This window comes from Enhydra lutris, unplaced genomic scaffold (genome assembly GCF_002288905.1).
Source record: "Enhydra lutris kenyoni isolate GAN:26980312 unplaced genomic scaffold, ASM228890v2 scaffoldscaffold12, whole genome shotgun sequence".
NCBI lineage: Eukaryota > Metazoa > Chordata > Mammalia > Carnivora > Mustelidae > Enhydra > Enhydra lutris.
This window is the reverse complement of record NW_019154096.1, coordinates 28,710,583-28,731,072: the sequence shown is the minus strand read 5'-3', so window position 1 is coordinate 28,731,072 and position 20,490 is coordinate 28,710,583. Positions and strand designations below refer to the sequence as shown.

The 20,490-nt window shown below is 47.6% G+C and overlaps 1 protein-coding gene across 1 annotated transcript in view; it reads left to right on the top strand.

Moving 5' to 3' along the window:
- Positions 1–494: 494 nt before the first annotated feature.
- LOC111145446 (dual specificity phosphatase and pro isomerase domain containing 1) overlaps positions 495–20,490 on the top strand; it is a 36,073-nt gene continuing 16,077 nt past the window's right edge. The window contains exons 1-2 of the mRNA XM_022500335.1: positions 495–658; positions 11,727–11,954. Of these exons, the coding sequence (XP_022356043.1) occupies positions 495–658; positions 11,727–11,954 (392 nt within the window). The remainder of the gene's footprint in view (positions 659–11,726; positions 11,955–20,490) is intronic.

Below are 20,490 nucleotides of genomic sequence, written 5' to 3'. Positions count from 1 at the left end.
TTTCTCCACTGAAGCCCAGAAGGGTTGGGCACTTGCTGGAGGTCTCACATGAAATGACACAATGTAAATGAACCCAGGTTTACAGAGTCTCTGTCTGCTGAGTTTCATGGATTGCCCCCCATACTGCAGCAACCTTTCCCTCCGCACACCTCCCTGCTCCCCCAATAGATGGCTGCCTGAACTCCGGGAAGAGACTGGAGTGGAGAGCCCTTCTCCAGTCTGGGTGCTCCCAACCCTCCCACAGGCTCTCCATTGGCTGGCAAACCTCCCCTGTTCCAGCTGTTCTGGCACAAAGCCCAGGGCAGGGCCCCACGGACACCTGGCCTCATCCATCTTGAGAAGACAAAGCTGGGAAATTCCCCTGCCTGTCCCCGCTCTGGGCGGCCATGTGTCCCGCCTCTGTCACTGGGCCAGGGACAAGTGTGTGAGCTCCAGGGACAGGGCTCCCAAAGTCGAGGGTTTCAGGTCACACTGGCCCATCACTTTGCAAGCAGATGCCACGGGTCTCTTCCCAGACTGGGCAGCGCTCAAGGTCAGCGTCAGCAGATCTAACCCTAAAAATAGGTTCGTGGATGCCAGTGGAGGTGGTCAGGAGTGCGGCTGCCACGCGCCCCACAGACCAGCACCTCCTGACCCAGCCAGGCCCCAGCACACACAGGTAAGGCCTTTCGTCGGGGACGCGGACACCTGTCAGGTCCAGTCATGTTCTTTGGGGGCCTGGGTGTGGGGGCTAGAAGACCCTTTTGATTCTGTTTCTAGAGTGGCAGGGAACAGCTCACATCTTTTTAGTGTGGCAGGCGTCTTGTTGCCCCATCTTGCTCTAGAGGCTCCATGGAATGTCCTCAGCTTCCCTCTCTCCTAATCTGAGTTTCCAGTTCAGTGACCATTTCTAACGGATAATCGGGTGGGTCAGAGCTCAGCGGGCCCTTGTGAGGCATTGCATCCACAGGGTCACACGTCATTTTCCAGTAAGGAAATGTAGACATTTGTCCATTCAGCCAGCGGAGGGGAAGGAGATCTCAGCAGGAGGGGAGAGAGACACACTGTAGGGACTCACATCTTGTGTAGGGCAGCACACATTACAAGTGTAGGACTCAGAATCCCAGGGATGAGAATTTTTCTATGTTCTGGATAATGCTAAGCATCATTTGGATGGAGTGACCATTTTCAAAGCTTTTCCCAGTTCTGGTGGGAGGATGAGGATGGGGATGACGGCTCTGGTAGAGATGGGGGGACTGGATCACCAAAACAGCCCCATGTGTTGGTGAGAACGTGGGAAGCCGTCCTGCCTCTCAGGCCAGGGCTCTCCCCGTAGATCCTGGTGCTCTTGTCCCGTGGCCCGGTGGCTCCTCACAGGCCTGGAACCCGAGAGCTGTGGGGAGTGGGGGGCTCTGACTGCTCAGGAAAGCTGAAACGTTCCAAGGAAAAAAGCACCCAAGTAAGAAGGGAGGGGGCGTGAGGTGCCTGCATGGAGGGACCTCCTCATTCAGATCCAGGCCCTGGGTGTCCCTGGTACTTGGTCTTCGTTCAGTTGCCCTGACCTTTCATTGATGGACCCCTTTTGTTCTATTCATGAGAAAATCACTTTGGCCCCACCAATGACACTTATACACAATGCTTGAAGGGCTTCTGAGCTGAGATCTGTACAAGAAAAGAGACTTGGGCCTGAGTTTAGGGGGTGAGATGTGGGAGAGGGTCTGAGGAGTTAGGGGGCTCTTCACATCTGTGCTAAGGATGACAAGGGGGGCCATGGTTCACCCCCATCTGGTAAACTGGAAGCCCTCCCTGGGAACATGTCAGTCCTGGGGTGTCACTGGGTTGGAGGGGACTCTGGGTCTGAGGGTAGCATTCTTGTGGCTCTTGTCTACCCCACAAGGGGTGAGGAGCAGAGCAGGGGCACTGAGGCTGGAGACCTGGCTGTTCACATGTCTCCTAACCCTGCTGAGGCCCCGCTGAGTCCACTCGGGGAGGGGGCCGCCTGCCCTCCACGCAGCGGGGCTTGGCTCTGTAATGTTTCCCGGTACTAACAACAGGTCAGGAACGGTTCCAAAAGCTTTTCTTTTCAGCATGAACTCATTTGTTCCTCAGAGTTAGAATGGCCCTGTGAGGGAGGGACCTCCCCGTCTCCATTTTCAGATGAGGAAGCAGAGATCCAAAGGAGTGGAGTGGACTGTCCACGTCCCACAGCCCAGACAGCGGCAGTGTGTACCTTCGAGTCTGACGGCACAGGCACTGTGCTCTGGTTCCTCCCCCGTGGGGTGGAGTGGGGATGACCTCGCGCTCCCCTGCTTCCCTTGATGCTGAACTCCAGCCTGGGCCCAGCCCCCAAGGAAGAGCCACTCCAGGGAGTAGTGCCAGGGGTCACTGCTCTGCTCGTCCTCCTCAGCCTGACCCCAGAGCAGACGGTGTGTGAATTTTTGCCCCCAGGGACCCTTGATTGTCTGGGCCCCCCATTTCTGCAGTAAATAGAGAGCCAAGTTTCACAGTAGCCTGGCATGGCCACCAGATGTCAACAGGCTGGAGAGAGTCCTTTCTCCTCCCCAAAGCCTTGCTCATACTTAGCACATGAGCAAACAAGCCTCATTACCCATAGGAAGACGTTCAGGCTTATTTATGCCACATTCCCATCATACCCTACAGAAACCCTTGGCCTTGGCCAAACGCTCTACCTACTATTCCCTACTCCTGGCTCAGAACTTAGCTCCCGACACAGTTGGGAATTCCCCATCCAGCCTCCCCAGTGCTTTCTTATCCCCTTCCATGGAATGTTTTCTGAGCCCTTGTCGATGTGCCAAGGACTTATCTCATTCAGTTCAACAACCGGCGAGGTGGATATTAAGCCCATTCTACAGATGAGGAAGCCAAAGTCCAGGTTTGTTAGACTCCAAGCTTGCCACGGAGAGCTCTTTGCACCACTACTCACCACTTCTGGGATATACCTTAGGGTTGGAGGCACACAAATGGAAGGCCCAGGCCCGCCCTCGGGAGCGTAAACCTTGTGAGCAAGAATACAGTGACCTTCTGTTGACACGGGTGGGGGTGCTTGGTTGCCCGGGTAGAGCCCCAGTCATACCACTTGATACCGTGTTCCTAACCTCTGACCCTCATTTTGCTCATCTGTGAAGTGGGCAGCTGTTCACTGTCTAAGAGATTGGAGAGTAGATTATCCCCAGGTACACAATAGGGGCAACAACTGTATGATTATTTCCTGGGGCCCTGCCAGGCCTTGATTACTCAGTGAGCATTCGCAGCAGCTCCAAGAAGTGAGTGCATGGCCCAGGGCCGCCTCTGTACAACACCAAGACAGGCCTACTGAGTAACAGAAGCCTAGACAGGGAAACGGAGCAGTGGCAGACCCATGGCGAGGGCTGCACGCCCACCATTTACCCCAGTTTGTCTTCTCCCATTCATGGAAGCCTTGTGTTCTGGGGTGACGCACAGGGAGAAATAGATCTAGAAAGTTGTGGGGTAAGAGGCCATCTATTGCTGAGTTCACGAGCTGTGAAATCTCCTGCAGTATTTCCACACATCCACAGAGGAGGCAAAAAACCCAGCTGCTTAGGACTCAAGAACCACAGTTGGCCTGGTCAGAGGTCATGATCTCTTGCCCCCAGCGCCAGAGCCTCTTCTCCCCCCCACTGGGGTCCAGGCCACAGAGGTAGAGTCCATCCCAGCCTGCTCCCATGTGTGAGGAGGAAGCCGGGTACGAGCCTCCAGCCTCCTCATGGTTTCGGGAGGCTCAACTCTGCCTCACCAAGATTGGGGAAATCAATTAAGACTTCATAAATTACCACCCTGAAGCACTTTGAATCCATTTGAAGAGTTAATCAAACAAGTTATGACATCAACACCATCACAGAAGGAATATTAAATTACCTCTTTAAATGAAGGCTTTTCTGTTTTTTTAATCAAAGGATTTTCTATTAATTCACATAATTACCTCCTGTTAACATGCTTGCCAGAATCGAAAAGAAAAAAAATCTGTTAAACTTGGATTGTGTCAGATACGTTAGGAATTAAATTATAGGCAACAAAAATTTCCTGGGCTTTCACGTCCAGGTTTTAATTTTTTAAAAATCCACAACTTTTATTTCCTCGTTGGGATCATTTTTACAGGTTTAAGATGCGTAAAGACAAGCATTGACTTGAAGTAAATTAAAAATATGTTTATTTATGTACGTTCGCTGCTGCCAAATTCTAGACCTTCACATACCGCAGAAGGTATTACTCTCCTAACAGAGTAACATATCCCACCACCATAACAGTTTTACTCTCCCTCTTCCTTCAAGGCTCATTCCAAGCCCAACTTGGGTGGTGTCCGGGAGGAAGTGTGGTGTGCATACATTTAAATACAGTTGAACTTCCCCCATGATCCCAACGCACTAGGAAGGTAAACGCGCCATGTATGCATAGGCACCCAGACAGAATGACCTCAAAGGGAGAGGAGGTTGTTTTAAGATTACTTTAGAAAACTGCTCTCCTAGACCAAAAACTTCTAGAAGGCAGACATCTCTCTGGCCCAGCCCACACCTGATGCTTAACAGAGGGATGTGTGAGGAAAGCCTGGGGGTGGAGGGCAGGACCAAGCCTAACTTGTGAGGCGAAGTCAAAAAGGAAACGAGGCCACCCCTCATGCCCATTTCTGGGTCGCCGGAACACCCTTGACGTTGGCTGACGGAGGCTAAAGCAAGACCGTGGAAGGCAAGTTGAGGATGCTGGCTCGGACACCACAGGGCAGGGGAAGGGGGCTGCTCTCTTCACCTGAGTTCTTTCTCCAGTCAGAAGGGAAGGACATTTCCTTTAGAGGTGGATTTACCCCAAAGCTTCAGAACCCAATACTTACATGGACCTTTTCCAAGGCCCTGTGCCTATTTAGTTTTCCCTTCCCTTTCTTTTCTTATTTCTCTTCCTTTTTCTTTTCTTTCCAATCTAACATCTATCTGTCTGTCTGTCTGTCTATCTGTCTATCAGAGAGCACAGGCAGGGGGAGAGGCAGGCAGAGGAAGAAGCAGATTCTCCACTGAACAGGACTCGATCCCAGGACCATGGGATCATGACCTGAGCTGAAGGCAGATACTTAACTGACTGAGCCACTCAGGCGTCTCTAGAATGACCTTCTGACATAACCTAGGCCTGGCTCTGCTACCAGAAGCCTATAGGAGGGCATGGCCACTTAGTGGGAGGGTACTCAGTGCCATGGGAGATGTAAGAAATACTTGGCCAGGGCTCGTCCTGAAGGTCACCTTTCTGTGCCTTAGTCCATAGGTGTAGGGGGAGCATCTACTTTGTCCAGAACAATTCTAAAATAGAACGTTCATAGGCTATTTTCCCCCTTTCATATATTTAAGTGATACATGTTCAACATAGAAAGTTTAGAATAGACTGTGCCTTAAAAAGAAGCATGACATATAATCCCATCATCCTAAAATAAGCACCTAGCCAGTGTTGACTATTTTAGTGAGTATTGTACATGCTGCTTCATAAACCGGTGTTCTCTTCTCTCCACCTGCTCAAGCCTCTTTCCCTTTGATTTCTCAAAACCACCACCAGCATGGCTGTCTCTTGCATCTAATGGTTTCAAGGTTTAGGGTGACAAAGAGAGGGCTGACTTAGCTTTAGGACACTGCCCAGTTCAGCACCGGGAATCCCTGTTCTCAGCAGAATGGTGTGCGCTGGACACTCCACACCTGGCTGTCTGCGGCTCACATCCTCCTTCCCTTCCCTCCAGCAGGGGCCTTCGCCCCTTCAGGGAATATTCTAGAAGGCTCAGAATAATTTAGCTCTCTGTTTCCCACCACCACCTCCTGGTTATACTTCAGGACTTATTTTTTTCTCATCCAAAGGGTCCCCAGATGGTATCTTTTGACAAGCAGGAGGTAGGAGGTCTGTTGCTCACGTTCCGTGGTTACTTGGCCAGTCTTTGCAGGTTCAAGGGTCTACTGAGAGATTTAGTGTTCCCACTGAAATAACTAATGTGTCTCTCCACCTGGCTGCTCCCATCCTCCACCTTAGAAAGAGTTCAGGTTGGGTTTTTGTTAATTTTTTTTTTAAATTTTTAAAAAAGATTTATCTAGGGGTGCCTGGGTGGCTCAGTGGGTTGAAGCCTCTGCCTTCAGTTCGGGTCATGATCCCAGAATCCTGAGATGGAGCCCCGGATTGGGCTCTCTGCTCAGTGGGGGGCCTGCTTCCTCCTCTCTCTCTGCCTGCCTCTCTGCCTACTTGTGATCTCTGTCAAATAAATAAATAAAATCTTAAAAAAAAAAGATTTATCTATTTATTTATTTACTTGAGAAAAAGAGAGCCCATGCACGCATGTGCAGGAGGGGCAGGAGAGGGAGAGAGAATCTCAAACAGACTCCTTGCTGAGCGTGGAGCCTGATGCGGGGCTTGATTCCACAACCCTGAGATCATGACCTGAACCTGTACCAAGAGTCAGGCACTCAACCAGCTGTGCATGTTTGCTTGTTTTTAAAACTGACTTTACCCTTCTGGCTACAGCTCCATTTTATTAAGAAAAAAGTGACACTCAAGGGGGATGCAAAGTACAGACCTGAGTGTCTTCAGTGATCATTGGGGCTGTGAGAGCAGACTAGGGCCTAGAGCCAGTGGATGTAGGGAGAGAGGGACAAGGAGGTGGAGGGCCCCAGGAAAGTGGCAGGTCCCGGGGGCAAGGAAGATAAAGTGGAAATCACAAATTAGAAGTCACAGGCAGCTTCCTGCCCAGATGTTCTGTTTGGTCAGCACAGTTTAAAAATATAGACATGGTGATTTATTATAAAATAAGATTATTTATTTAAAGAATCCCAAAATAGAAAAGAGAAAAAAAAAAAAAAACAACAAACTCCCAGAGTCCTGCCACTTGCTCACAGCATTGACATTTTGACATTTTTCTTCTAGTTAAAAAACAACAACAACAACAACAACAACAAAAACAAAACCCAAAAAACTAATAAGATATTTTGTTTTGTTTTTACATAAAGTCCAATCACGGTGTCGAAATGATGGTTTTGAATTCATTCGAAGCCTTCCCTTATTGGGCAGGGGACACCTTTAACCAAACGTGAGCTGTACCATCAAAAATTATGAAATGGAGTCAGATTTAACAAGGGGCCCCTATGTGAATTATTCCTGGAAACAGCATCTCAAAGTCAAGGCCACTGTTCCACAGAGGGAAATGCCACTCTAGGCCTTCGTGGTCAAGTATCACTTGGCCTCTGAATTCTCTTAGTATCTTAGTATCTTCAAATGTTTTAAAACTAGCAGTAAAGTGTCTTAGCTTAGGTTCCCTTGAGAGTTGACCCTGAGACCAGGGCTTGGGTTCAAGTTGTTTATGTGGAGATGCTTTTACGAGTGGCGAGCAGAGAGGGGTGAGTCTGGGAGGGAAGAGAGCCCAGACAGGACGAGTGTGAGCAGGTTACCTCTCCGGGACACTGTGTAGAATAGACTTCCCACAGAAGTCCCCCTGAGTAGGGAGGAATCTGAGGGGTACCTATTCATCAACGCCTGACCCTCAAGAACAGTAACTTTTGAGGGTAACTCCTCCTATTTTAGGCCTAACCAGCATAAAGACCAGAAAATACCCTCCAGCAGGGAGATTCAGGGGCTTGAGAGAGGAAGCCTTTTGTGTAGTGTGAGGGGACTGCTCACTTACATGGCAGCCGTCCGAGCTGAGGAAATGGAACAGGGCAAGGAGAGCTTCGCCTTCAGCTGCCTACATGTGAACAGCAGCAGATTTCTCAAAAAACTCTGGCTTTCTGACTTCTCATAAAAATATCAGACAATCTGGGCTCGCATTCCCACAGGGAAGGGCAAGCTGCTGTGCCCATCAGGGGAAGAGTTGCTCCCCACCACTCCCTGTTGCCTCCTGCCTGAGGCCAACAGTTAGGGGGTTTTGTCTGTTTTATTCTCAAATACGCAACCCGCTTCCCTCCACGTTACTTGCCTGGCACCTCCGGGAAGGAGCCTGAGTTTGCTGTCCTGTGAGGAGGAGACAGGCTACGTAGCCTTTAGGCTGGCATTTGGTTTCCTGGGACCAAACCTTTAAATATGAAGCTGTAACAGAAACCTGGAGGCCTCTCTTGACAACCTGCCCAGCTCTCATTATGACATTTAGCCTGTGATTGATATTGTGTGTGTCATCGAGACCTTGGCAGTTAATCTCTGGGTCGAATCTATGGAAACCAAACAGAACAGATTTGTCTTCCCCTTCCATTTTGGCTGTGGTCTGGGAAACAGACACTCTCGGTCTCTCTGAGATTCAGAAATTTGGGAGCCACGCAGAGAGGGATGCACACAGGCCGCCTTCAGGATTTGGAAAGATTACAGGTCTGTGGTTTCTGGACTGTTCTGTGCTTTGTTCTCTCCCCCCATCAAATCTGCGCCCTGGAGGATAATAGATCCCAGAGCTCCTTCTGCGTGCCAAGCTGCTCTGGGTAGACCGCACCACTTCCTCTTCTGTCTGGAAATCCAGCCGAGGCTTTCAGCACGGAGATGGGGATGGGGACAGCTCCTTCCCCAGTGTAATGGTGGAGGAACGGCCTCGGCAAGGGTGAGGTCAGCTTCTGTGATCAAAGGAAGCAGGCAGAGTTTCCAGAATGCAGTTTGTTCCAGCGTCTCCCTCAAATCACCTCTCGAAAGCCTCCTTTAGTGGCAGACAGGGTTGTTTGGGCTGGTTTCTGTAACAGAAGTTTCTGGCCATCCCTGGAAACAACTCCTCCCTTTGTGACTGGAACCACCAGCAGGCAGGCCCCACAGCAGAGTTTGGGCCTGAGCAACCACAGGAGACTATCCGTCCTGCCTGGTGCCCATGGCTCACCTCCGCCCCTCCTCCATTAGCCGAAAGACTCAGTCCTGCCTCGTCCGCTCTGGCTGAGTCCTTGTGAGCACAAGCCTTATTCACCCTCCTCCCCAGCCATCCACTCACTCATTCCATCCTTTCACTACCTGTCAGACCCTCGGGCTCAAGAAATAAACACCAAGGGGCCATCGTCTGGCTCTTCTCTCCTCCACCAGTCCTGCACCTTTTCTGGGCTGGAGATAGGGCCCCTCCTTCAGTGAGAAGATAGGAAGGATACTGGACACCTTTATCCTTCTCTACCCTTCTGTTGACTCCCCAGCTCCTTGTCTCTTTAGCCACACTCTTGGGCAATCACTATCAATCTTCAGTGACCATCAGACTCATTGGGGAGCTTGTTAACATGCATACCCCCGGGGCCCCTAGCCCCAGGCCAGGATGTAACCCAGGGATCTGTATTTCTAGCAAGTGCTGGATGATTCAGACAGAAGTAGTCTTTAGATCACACTTTGAGAGATCTGGCAAAGGGTCACCTCTGTTGCCACCACGCCCAAATCAGGATGTTGCAGGAGGAAGTCACAGATCCTGGCTTCCCATGACCCCCAAAGACACACAGCTAGCTAGTGATCCTTTAATTCGTCTGCTGTGAACTTGGGAGAATCCCATTCTTCAGAGCAGTTTTAGCCCTTTCCTTTTCTTAACATTTTTTAATGAAAAATATCAAAGACACACAAAGAGAAACAGTAGCTACTTTGCAACCATCATCCAACCCCAACCACCACCATCCATCTCCAGACCTGCCTCTTACCTACCACCACCTCTACTCCCCACTCCATACACAATATACTGTTACATTTTCCCCAAGAATATTTTTGTAGCAAATCCCAGACATTTTATCATTTCATCTGTGAATATTTTGATATGTGTTTCTAAAAGGTAGGGACCTATGGTATAATTTAGCTGTCCTTGGAATTTCCTACAAATTGGTTGTTAGGTCTAGACTCTGAGGGCTCTGCTAAGATTCAGGTTTTCCTTTGGCAAGACTCTCATGGTGATGGTGTGTTGCCCCCACAGAAGGTCCGCAACGTCTGATTCTCTCTTCTTGTGTGGTGAACAAACAGAGCTAAATGCCTATATCCAATAGTCCGTCACATGTAAAATGGGGTTGTCTTTCTTCTTTATTATCTGGAATATTGCTATAAGAGCAAGTTTCCCTCATCCACCCAGTAGTACAGTTTGTATCAGAAAGGAACAACAAATGCTAGGTTCTTTCCCTTTACTTATCTGTCTTCAAAATAATGAGCAGTTCCCCTATGTCTTCCAACAGTGAATAATGTTTCAAGTTTCGTTCTGATTTAAATGTTTGATGTGTTTCAGTCCATTGCAGTTATTTTTATTATTCATGTTCAAATTGTCGCCTTTTGACAAGTGAGAACCTCTCTGAGCTGTGTCCTAAGTCCTTTGAAATGATCCTACTGGTCTTTGGAGCTAGCAAACTTTACTTTTTTAAGATATTTATTTGAGAGAGAGAGAGAGAGAGAAAGAGAAACAGTGTGCAAGTGTGTGGGGGCAGGGGCAAAGGGAGAGAGTCCCAAGCAGATTCCACGCTGCGTGTGGTGCCCAACGCAGGGCTCGATCTCACAACCCTGAGATCTCCACCTGAGCAGAAACCAAGAGTCTAGAGGTTTAACCGACTGAGCCACCCAGGCGCCCGAGGCTAGCAAATTTTTTTGCATTCTCCAAATCCCTGGCCTGCCCTACTTCGCGCTGCATCCTCACCACACCCCTCCCCCAGCAACTCTTTCTTTCTCAGAAGACTGAGACCCTGTGTTACAGACATCCTCAATTTACAATTCTCCTTATCTGCAAAATAGAGATAATAATTATAGTGCCTACCTCAGAGGGTTGTTAAGAAGATTAAATGAGTTAATAATTGTAAAGCACTTGGAACAGTGTCTGGCACAAGGTAAGTACCAGATAAGTATTTGTTAAATAAATAACACTCCCTCCCCATCACTCAACTCCATGTTTCTCAGTCTTGCTGCCCTTTTCTCCTCCCCTCCAATCTCAGAGCCTATCTTCCCCTCGGGCATCTCTGAGTCTAGATGCACCAGTCACTCAGCTCAGGGAACAAATGTTGCCCAATTCCACAGCGAATTCCTTTCCTTGGGGACAATGGAAACTCTTCTCCCACATTCCAGTTGCATAGCCTGACAAACTCTCCAAATATGCATTTCAATCTGCAAGCGCAGCTTTCCAGCTTAGAACATCTCTTCTGACCCCTGGTAAGTTAGCACAACTGCCAGCCCCCTAAGCGGGAGAGCCACCAACGTTGCCTTCAACTGTCCTAACATGTCGAGGAAACCTCAGGCAGCCAAGCCTCCTTCCACCCCAGGGCTCCTGAAGCTCCCAGAATGTGCATGGCTGCTCGGATGAAATAGGCTCTTGATTTCCAGGTGTGCCCTTTCCACTGGCCAACAACTCCCTGTAGGTGTGGAGAATCACACACCTGGCATGGCAGGAACCCATGGCCAGAGCCAGCAGATTCCAATCAGATAAGGGAAAAACTAGGCACCAAAGCAGGGCTAAAATCTAAAAGAAAGGAAGCAAAGGACCAGCAGCCTACAGGGATTTCTGAGGCTTGAAGTCTGTCTTAGGTCTGCTGCACACCTTCCTTGGCCCATGTCAGAGGACCGCCAGGCCCTCTTGCACTGAAGGAGACTGGAATGTCAGTGACATGTTGCTTAACTGCCATCATGGCCCTCCTTAGTTATCCCTGCAGCCTGGGAAGAGTAAGTGGGAGCTAAGCAGGCATGGGAAATGCCTGCTGCACCTTAAGATCAACTTATCCCTACTTCTTTTTGTAAAGACCATTCCCTACCTCTGTCCCCTGCTAACCCCAATCCTGACCCTCTCTCATGACCAAATGCAGGAAGGAAAGAAAATCCCGTGGCTCCAAAATGACATCCCGAGAACCAAAGACAAGCCTCCAAAATGCCTACCCATCTGCCAAGAGGCTGCAGCCGAAGAGGGAGGGGGACGGGGAAGAGGAGGAGTACTGCACCCCAGGAGCCTTTGAGCTGGAGCGTCTCTTCTGGAAGGGCAGTCCTCAGTACACCCACGTCAACGAGGTCTGGCCCCAGCTCTACATCGGTGATGAGTAAGTGTCAGGGCCAAGCCCCACCTCCGACCTCACCCAGGAGAAGGGAGCCAGCCCCGCCCGAGGTCACACCCTTCACCGCTCTTAGCCAGGAGTTATTGCTTTTTTGGTTAGTTGTGTTGTGAGATCTCAGGGCTGGGTTTATCTTCACAGTACAGGAAACCCAGAGAAGGGGCTTATGCAACATAGACGTTTATTGCTCTTTCATACAAAAGAAGTCCAGAGGAAGGTGAGCTGGGGCTGGCATGGCGACGCCAGGGGCATCAAGGTGTCAGGCTCCTGTGCCCCTGCCCCACCATCCTGAGGGTGTGGCTTCCTTCCTTGAAGTTGCTACATGGGCCAAGAGTGCTGCTAGGACTCCAGCCACCATCTGTGGGATGGATCCAGGCCACAGAAGCATAAAGAGAAAGAAGGAGCAAAAGGGCATCTTTCCAGAGGGACGGGTCACCTAAGAACTCCCTTGCCCCTTGCTGCAAAGGACTCTGGGAAATGGAGCCTTGTACTTTACCTGGGTATAATACAGCAAGAACAGAGTCAGTTCTCAGATTGGTGGCACGGGAGCACATCAACTTAGGTGTTGGGAAGCACGGTAGGCCTGGCAAGGTTGAGGTCATCGTCTCCTCCTCTAGATGTTTATAGCCACTAGTTCCCACTCCTTAAACAACTGGGACACATCTACTATAAATAATAGCAATAGTAATACTACCTATCATTTATTGGCTGCTGCGTTCCAGGCACTGTGCTAAGCACCTTGCATGAATGATCTCATTTTATTTTCACAAGAGCTCAATGAAAGAGAACATCTAATTGCTCCCGCAAGGTAAAGGGCAGTTAAGCCACTGGCCCAAGGTCTACAGCTCAGGAGGTGGTAGAGGGCTGGGATTCAAATGTGCTTCTGCCCAACCCAGAAGATTTTACCCTAACCAGCACTCCTACTCCTCCCTCCATTCCCCACGATTCCCACTCAGGTTCCATCTTCCCCTGGAGCCGATGGCACAGGACCCCTGCGTGTGGGACTGCTTAAAACCTAGAGATAACTACCTAGTCATGGGAAATCCCAGGGGCAGCATCTCTTGTCCTTTATTCTTAATATTTTTAAACTGAAAAAGTTAAAAAATTACATGTCCTTTTATACTGAATTAAACAAGAGGGTTGTAAAAACAAAGTGCATCATTTCCCTCTGTCCTCTCTTAATTCTCCTTTGAGTAACCAGTATTAAGCTCACCTGCGTACTTGCATTATTTTATGTACACTATTGCAAACGTGAGGTCACATATACACACGTATAAAGGGGCTTCATTCCTTTTAAACAATTTTTAAGTGGGGGAAGGAATCGTACTATTCTGTACTTTTACTATTCCGTAGTAGTAGTGCCAAGCTGTAATTTATCCAATCATTTCCTCGTTGTGAACATTAGGAGAATCTCAGTGATGGGTATATGAGACTCCCTGTACTGTTTTCTTTCTTTCTTCTTAAAATAATAGCTTTATTGAGATATGGCTCACATTCCATAAAATTCACCTTTCTAAAGTGCACAATTCAGCGGCTTTATTATATTTGCCAAGTTGTGCAACCAGCATCACTCATTTGAAAGCATTTTCATCATCTCAAAAGGAAACCACCTCACAATCCTCCATTCCCTGTCTTCTTACCCACACCACCACCTATCTGCTTTCTGTTCTACAGATTTCTTATTTTAGGCATTTCATATAACTGGAATCATAAGGTATGATTTTTGTGTCTGGCTTCTTTCACTTAGCATAATGTTTTCAAGGTTCATCCAAGTTGTACCATGGACCAGTACCTCATTCTTTTTTTTATTACTGGATAATCTCTGTATTATTTTGGCACCTTTTCTGTAAACTCTAAAATGAGTTCAAAATTAAAGAAAGTGCACATATACTTTGACCCCAATATCACTTTAAGAAATGTAAAGAAATAAGAGTATCAGTATGTAAGGAAATATGCAGAACAATGTTTATTTTATCCCTGAAGTAACAAAAAAAAAGGAGGGTGGATCTGAATCTCTTATCTCTTAGTTATAAAGTATTACATAAATCAGTAAATATATGGTTTTCCTAGTGTATAAGTAATTACATGATTATTGTGTAAATATAGAAGTCTTAGATTCTCTATTTGTAGTAGGTTAACAAGAGGACCTTCCTCATTGGGTTGTATGGATTAAGTGAGATAGTATATGTAAAATATTAGGGCAGTGCCTAATACATATTGAGTGCTCAATAAAGGTTAGCTCTAGTAATAGTGATTAATGTAAGAAAGAAAACAAATCTATCAGAGCAATCACCAAAACCCATTACTCTGAAGCCACTTGTATAATATTTCCTCCTAGACTTTCTGTGTATTTTATTTATTTGTTTGTTTATCATTTTGGTTTTAAAACTTGCTTTTATCATAACCATATTGATAGTTCATTTTATCTTTTTTCCCACATAACATATTTCATAAACATTCTCCTTACTACATACTTCTTATACAATTATAATATAATGCTCTAATATAATGCAGATAATAATATATCAGGTGATATAAGGTCATTCTACTTAACCACTTCCCTATTGTTGGACTTACCAGTTAGTTCCATGTTCTCACCTTCATAAATACTGCAGTGGCCATATTTATGCATAAAATCTTTTCATATTTAGGATTATTTCCTTAGATCTGACCCTAATAATGGTATAACTGGGGGAAGGAGGATTAAGATTTTAAGACTTACACTGTCTCTGTGTCTTTATCTATACTATTCCCTTTGCCTAAGATGCCCTGCCCCTCATCTCATCTCTATGTCCAGATTCTATTAGGCCTCCTACAATGACCACTCAAATCACATCTGCCATGAAGCTAGGTTTTCCCAATCCCCATCCTGAGAAGTAAGAGTTTTTCTCTGTATATTATATACTGTATTTACATTTCCTACAGCTAATAATAATAACAGCTACATTGTATCATATACATCTTGCCATGTGCCTTGCCCTGTGCTAGTCACCCCCATGAAGGAGGTTCCATTATTACACTCATTTTACAAATGGGCAAACTGGGGCTCAGAGAGTTCATCCATTTGCTGAGTCAATCAGTATTTCCTGGGCACCTTGCTAGGTGTTGTGGGGGATACAAAGAAGAAACTGAGGCTCAGAGAAATTAAGTGACCAGCCCGAGCTCATACCACCAGTAATGGTAGAATTTTTGTTTTAAAGATTTTATTTATTTATTTGACAGACAGAGATCACAAGTAGGCAGAGAGGCAGGCAGAAAGAGAGGGTGAAGCAGGCTCTCCGCTGAGCAGAGAACACGATGAGAGGCTGGATCCCAGGACCCTGAGACCATGACCTGAGCCGAAGGCAGGGGCTTTAACCCACTGAGCCACCCCGGTGCCCCAGTAATGGTAGAATTTATACCTAAACTCAGATCAAGAAAATGTGGTCAATCATCAAAAAAAAAAAAAAAAAAAAATGAAATCTTGCCATTTGCAATGATGTAGATGGAACTAGAGGGTATTATATTAAGCAAAATAAGTCAATTAGAGAAAGACAAGTATCATATGATCTCACTGATATGATGAATTTGAGAAACAAGACAGAGGATCATAGGGGAAGGGAGGGAAAAATGAAACAAGATGAAATTAGAGAGGGAGATAAACCATAAGAGACTCTTAATCTCAGCAAACCACCTGAGGGCTGCTGGAGGGGAGGGTGGGTTGGGAGGGATGGGGTGGCTTGATGATGGACACTGAGAAGGGCATGTGCTATGGTGAGTGCCGTGAATTGTGTAAGACTGATGAATTACAGACCTGTACCTCTGAAACAAATAATATATTATATGCTATTTAAAAAAAAAAAGAATGAAAGAGAATGTGGTCAATCAGATAAGGGAGCACTTTTATAGCTAAGGAGGAGAGATCTGTAGAAATGTAGCAGGGAACAGAAGGAGAATGGGTAATGAAGTGGAAGGAGTGTGGGCTTCAGGTCTTGGCTCTGCCAAACACCAATTCTGTGTCTTGGACTATTTTACCTCTCTACACTCTAACAGAGATGTGTATTTCATGGGGTGAAGACGAGATGAATTAAAACAAGTAGAGTGCTAAGCACACAGTAAGTAAATGCTGCTAAGTGCCTAGTACTTGGAAAGCGTCACAGAAGAGATGAATTCCAAGCAGGACCCCAGAAGATGGGTAGGACTTCAACAGAGTTCTGGGCGGAGATGCAGGATGAAGAAATGAATGGAGGTGAGAATAAGCAAGAATTGTTTGTCGGGAACGCAGGGGATAAACGCGGTAGAGGTCCACTCTCAGGAAGTCTAGAACTGAGCCACATTTGACCACCACGTGGTCAGCTCAGATTTAGCCGTGCTGCAGGAACAGGGGACCCCAAGATCTCAGTGGCCTACCACAGTAATGGCTTATTTCTCATGCACATGACGTGTCCGTGGTGAGCCAGTTCGAACTCTGCTCTGCCTCCACGTCCCTCTAGGACTCGGGATCCAGGCTGACAGAGCAGCCCCTATCGGAGATACTGCCAGTCTTCTGGGAGAGAGAAGGGACTTGGAAAATCACCAGTGGACTCAGAAGTGACACATGCCATTTATGCCCACACATTTCAGGGGCCAAAGCAAGTCCAAGGCAAACCCTCATGTTATTAGGGCAGGAAAGTGTAACCTGACCTAGGGAGGGGCAGCAACTATTCCAAAGGATAATGTACCGCCTACCACGGCTACAGTCTCCTCTCGGTGCAGTGACTTTAGGCAGGTCCTTCCACCTCTCTGTCCTGTGTTCTTATCTTGAAAAATGATTACTAAGAAGATTCAAAGAAATAGGGAATGTAAGTACATTTTGTATAAACAAATACAAACTTTATCATTACGGTACTTAGTGAGAAAAAAAACATGGGCAGATAGATCAGGGCTGGCTTGCATAAGGCTCAACACTAGCCCAGGAACTCTCTTCAGGAAGCCACGGAGGGTCTGAACAGGACAGACAAGTTCTAGTTACTAGAGTGCCAGACAACAAGTGTGATGCTGTAAGACATGCTTGCCTCCTTGACATCTGACCACAATCCTGCTTCCTTCAATCAGGAAAATGTCACTGCCCCTTCAGTTCATTCCAGCGCTGCCTGGTCGAGCCCCCAAACACACACACACTCATGCCCAGTCCGGGCAGGCTCCACAGCTAGTGGGTATGACCCGCGTGCGCTGCGGGGGCAGGGGGCGGAAGCCAGCACAGCACAGCGCGCGACCTCATCTCTGCTCAGGGTCCCCCCTCCACACCCACTTACAAGGGTAATGAGACTCACACACGCTTACCAAGAGAGCAATGAGTTCCACCGACATGGCAACCACACGGGGTTATAACCCTGCTGAGAGCAGGCACGGCTGCCTGTGTTTCTCCATCTCTTCGAAGGTGTTGCCCAAGGCCCCAGCAAAGAACTCACAGCCGGCTCCTCGTGCATAAAGCCTGGGTTTTAATTTGATAGCTGCATTTAGGTTGAACTTTTACTTTCCTTAAAAGCACCGAAGATTTTCGAAAGCCAATTATCAAGGCTCTGGAAGGTAGGGTGGTCAGGATCCAAGAGTGAGGACGGAAGCCCTGGGGGAGCCAGAACCGCTGGCCTAGACCGGTGATGCCTGGGACCTGCTGAGGACCAGACTTAGCCCAAAGAAGCAGCTCACTTCTTCTCCTTCCTCTCCCCTTAGGGGCCTCTCTATGTCCCTCCAGGGCTTCTTTATGGAGAGAGGCAGAATGGTCAAGCATCTGCTCCAAAGCCACGTGCCTGGTCAAATACTGGTCCCCCTGTGGCCTTGGGAAAGTCACTCATGCTTTCTGACATTCTATTCCTTTCCCTATAAGATATGGATCCAGTGAGTTAATACGGATGCCACTCAGCACAGTGAGAACACACCCAGTATGTGTGAACTACTACAGATCAGGTTCTCGAAATTCAACTCCCAGTGTGAGAAGTAGGTAAAGAACAGTCATTGTGCTCTGCCATGAAGGGTCCTTCTGTGCTAAGGGCAGCCTTGGGACAGAAAACAGCCCTGGTCACATTGTTTCCATGAGATGCTATGACAAAGGTCAGGTTGGAAGGAAGGTCCCTCCTGATGGGTTTCTCTGGCTCGTGCCCCAACCACCTCCACAGATGCTGAGCTGGCCTTCCAGGAACCTACATGACCTCGGTCCTAGGGAGAGAGTGCCACACCAAAACCCTAGGGGCCTGTGGCCAGAACTTCTAGAGCATTTTCCCAGTCTCAGCTTATTCCAAGGGGATTCGCCAAGTGGAGTGGTGACTCCAAGTCCCCGTTGCTTACCAGCCCAGGGAGGGCAGAGCTGACGCCACCACTCTGACAGGGTGAGAAGAAGCCACAGACAAGAGGGAGATCTGGTGGGTACTGACTGTGCGGGGTCAAAGGGCTGGGTCAGGCAAACTGGCCAGCTTTCAGGTATTCTCAGCAGAAGTCATTCTGGCAGGTTCAAGGCACAGACGCTCTCTCTCCCTACTCACTTCCCACAGCTTGGTAGGGGATCTGAACTGGCCATAGGCAGAGCTGTAGGGTCAGCACGGAGTAGAGCAAAAGGCCCCTAATGGGATGCAGGGCCCAGAGTTCAAGCCCCCAGTGCAGATTGTCTTTATGTGTAGCTTACAGCAAAACATTTTCCGGTTCTGGGTCTCAGTTTCTTTATTTGTAAAATAAAGGGATGATTTCAAAGGTCCCTTCCAGCTCTAGAATGAAATTCTTTAAGAAATGTGCTATTAAATAAATTAGGCTTTATTAGGTTCAAGCACATACTTGTTTTATTACTTTTAAGTCATTCAAATTAGATTCAAATTAGGTTAACCAAGTGTTGCCCTCCAGAGAGCCAAGGACTGGTGTCAATGATGAGATAAGAATAATTCATCGCCTCTTATCAATCAGCAGTCCCTAAATGGGTGCTTCAAAAGTGCTTGAGTATGCTTGAAAGCACTAAGTTTCTGTAATTTAAATATTCTCCCTTTAATCTTATTCACATCTTTCATTTGCTTAGCAAAATCTTTTTTCTCTTTTCTTTTTTTTCCCCTGCAGTCAGCAGGAGGGGAAATATCCTGGCTACTGTCAAAGTGATTGCAAATTCCCAGGCAGGACAGCCTCCCATAGGCTTGGCTGAAGCAGGAAAATTGAGAAATCGCTCTTCTCCCTCCCCATGTCAGCATCCCTGTGAGTCAACACAGAGGCAGGCGCTAAGTTGCTCTGTCACCTGAGTGACAGGGCTGCTAAGGAGCTCTCCATTTTCATTAAAATAAGTTGCCTCCAAGGTCTGGCTTTTGGGGGATCATCAACAGCCAGCTGCCCATCCCCACAAAGCTGGACCCCTCCCTGTGGCTGTCCCTACTCAGGCTGAGCATGCTTTCAAGGGGTCTTGCTATCTTACCCTTTCTGCTTTTCTCCTCCCAATCAGACCAACGGCCTCAAAAGGAGAGGCATCTCCAGGCCTGGCCTGTAGCTGAGGAGGCTGGAAAGTGAGGTGAGAGCAAATCAGCCAGCTGAGAGGGCCTCTGACTGGTGCCCTGGAGAGCTGCACCCTTTCACGCCCCACCCACCCCCCAAAAAAGAAGGAATTAATTCAGCCTCAAGGCACCAAGCAGAGCTAACCTTGACTGGCTTCTCCAGGGTGGGTTTCTCCATGGCTGCTTTAGGAAGCAGTGAAAACACAGCTTTACAAGGTTTCCAGTTAATGAGCTGAATGTTAATGGAAAGAACTAGGAGACCTGGATTCTGAACCTCCAGTACCAAAGGTGACTTAGATACAATTGGGCACCAGTCATGGGCAGCACAAACAGGGGTACTGGGTTGGGGCTTGCCAGCTTCTCAGCATGGACCTCAAGCAACATCAACCACTTCCTTTCATGGGTAGCAAAATGCCTAGCCTAATTATTAATACAGCATTATTTCTCAGTTCCAGGCCTCCGAGTTCTCTTTCTCCTCTCAGCCTCCATCCCTGGAGGAGAGGATGAAGAAGTTTCTAACAAGACCTTAAAACCCTGGGGCCACCTTATATCTTTGAGTTGCCAGTGTCTCCCAACAACTAAGGAAAACATCAATAAAATCATGGCATATGCTTTTGTATTAAATGAATATCTGACTTATTCATTTACAGGCGAAAAGAAGAAAAATTCTCCATCATCTCCTTACCCAGGGAGAGCCACCGATATATAACATTTTGTTGTTCCTCTTTTTACTGCTTTTTTCCCCTTGAATTTCTCTTTTAACCTTTCAAAGAAACTAGAGTGTTGCATCATTCAGTTTACAAGAATCTTGTAAGGAAAGTCGGTTCTGTTTAACAAAGAGAGAAAACTGCCGGTCCCAGAGGTTCCGCTGTTTGAGCTCGAGCAGCAGTGGGTAAGCTTACCCCCTGCACCTGGCAGCCCGGTGCGTTAGGAGGAGCCTCAAAGGCAAACAGCTTCATTGGCAGCAAGTAACAAGAACACCCAAGAAACTAGAAAGCCAAGGAATTTCCCTTCCATATCAGGTGAACTGACAGAGATCAAAAGCT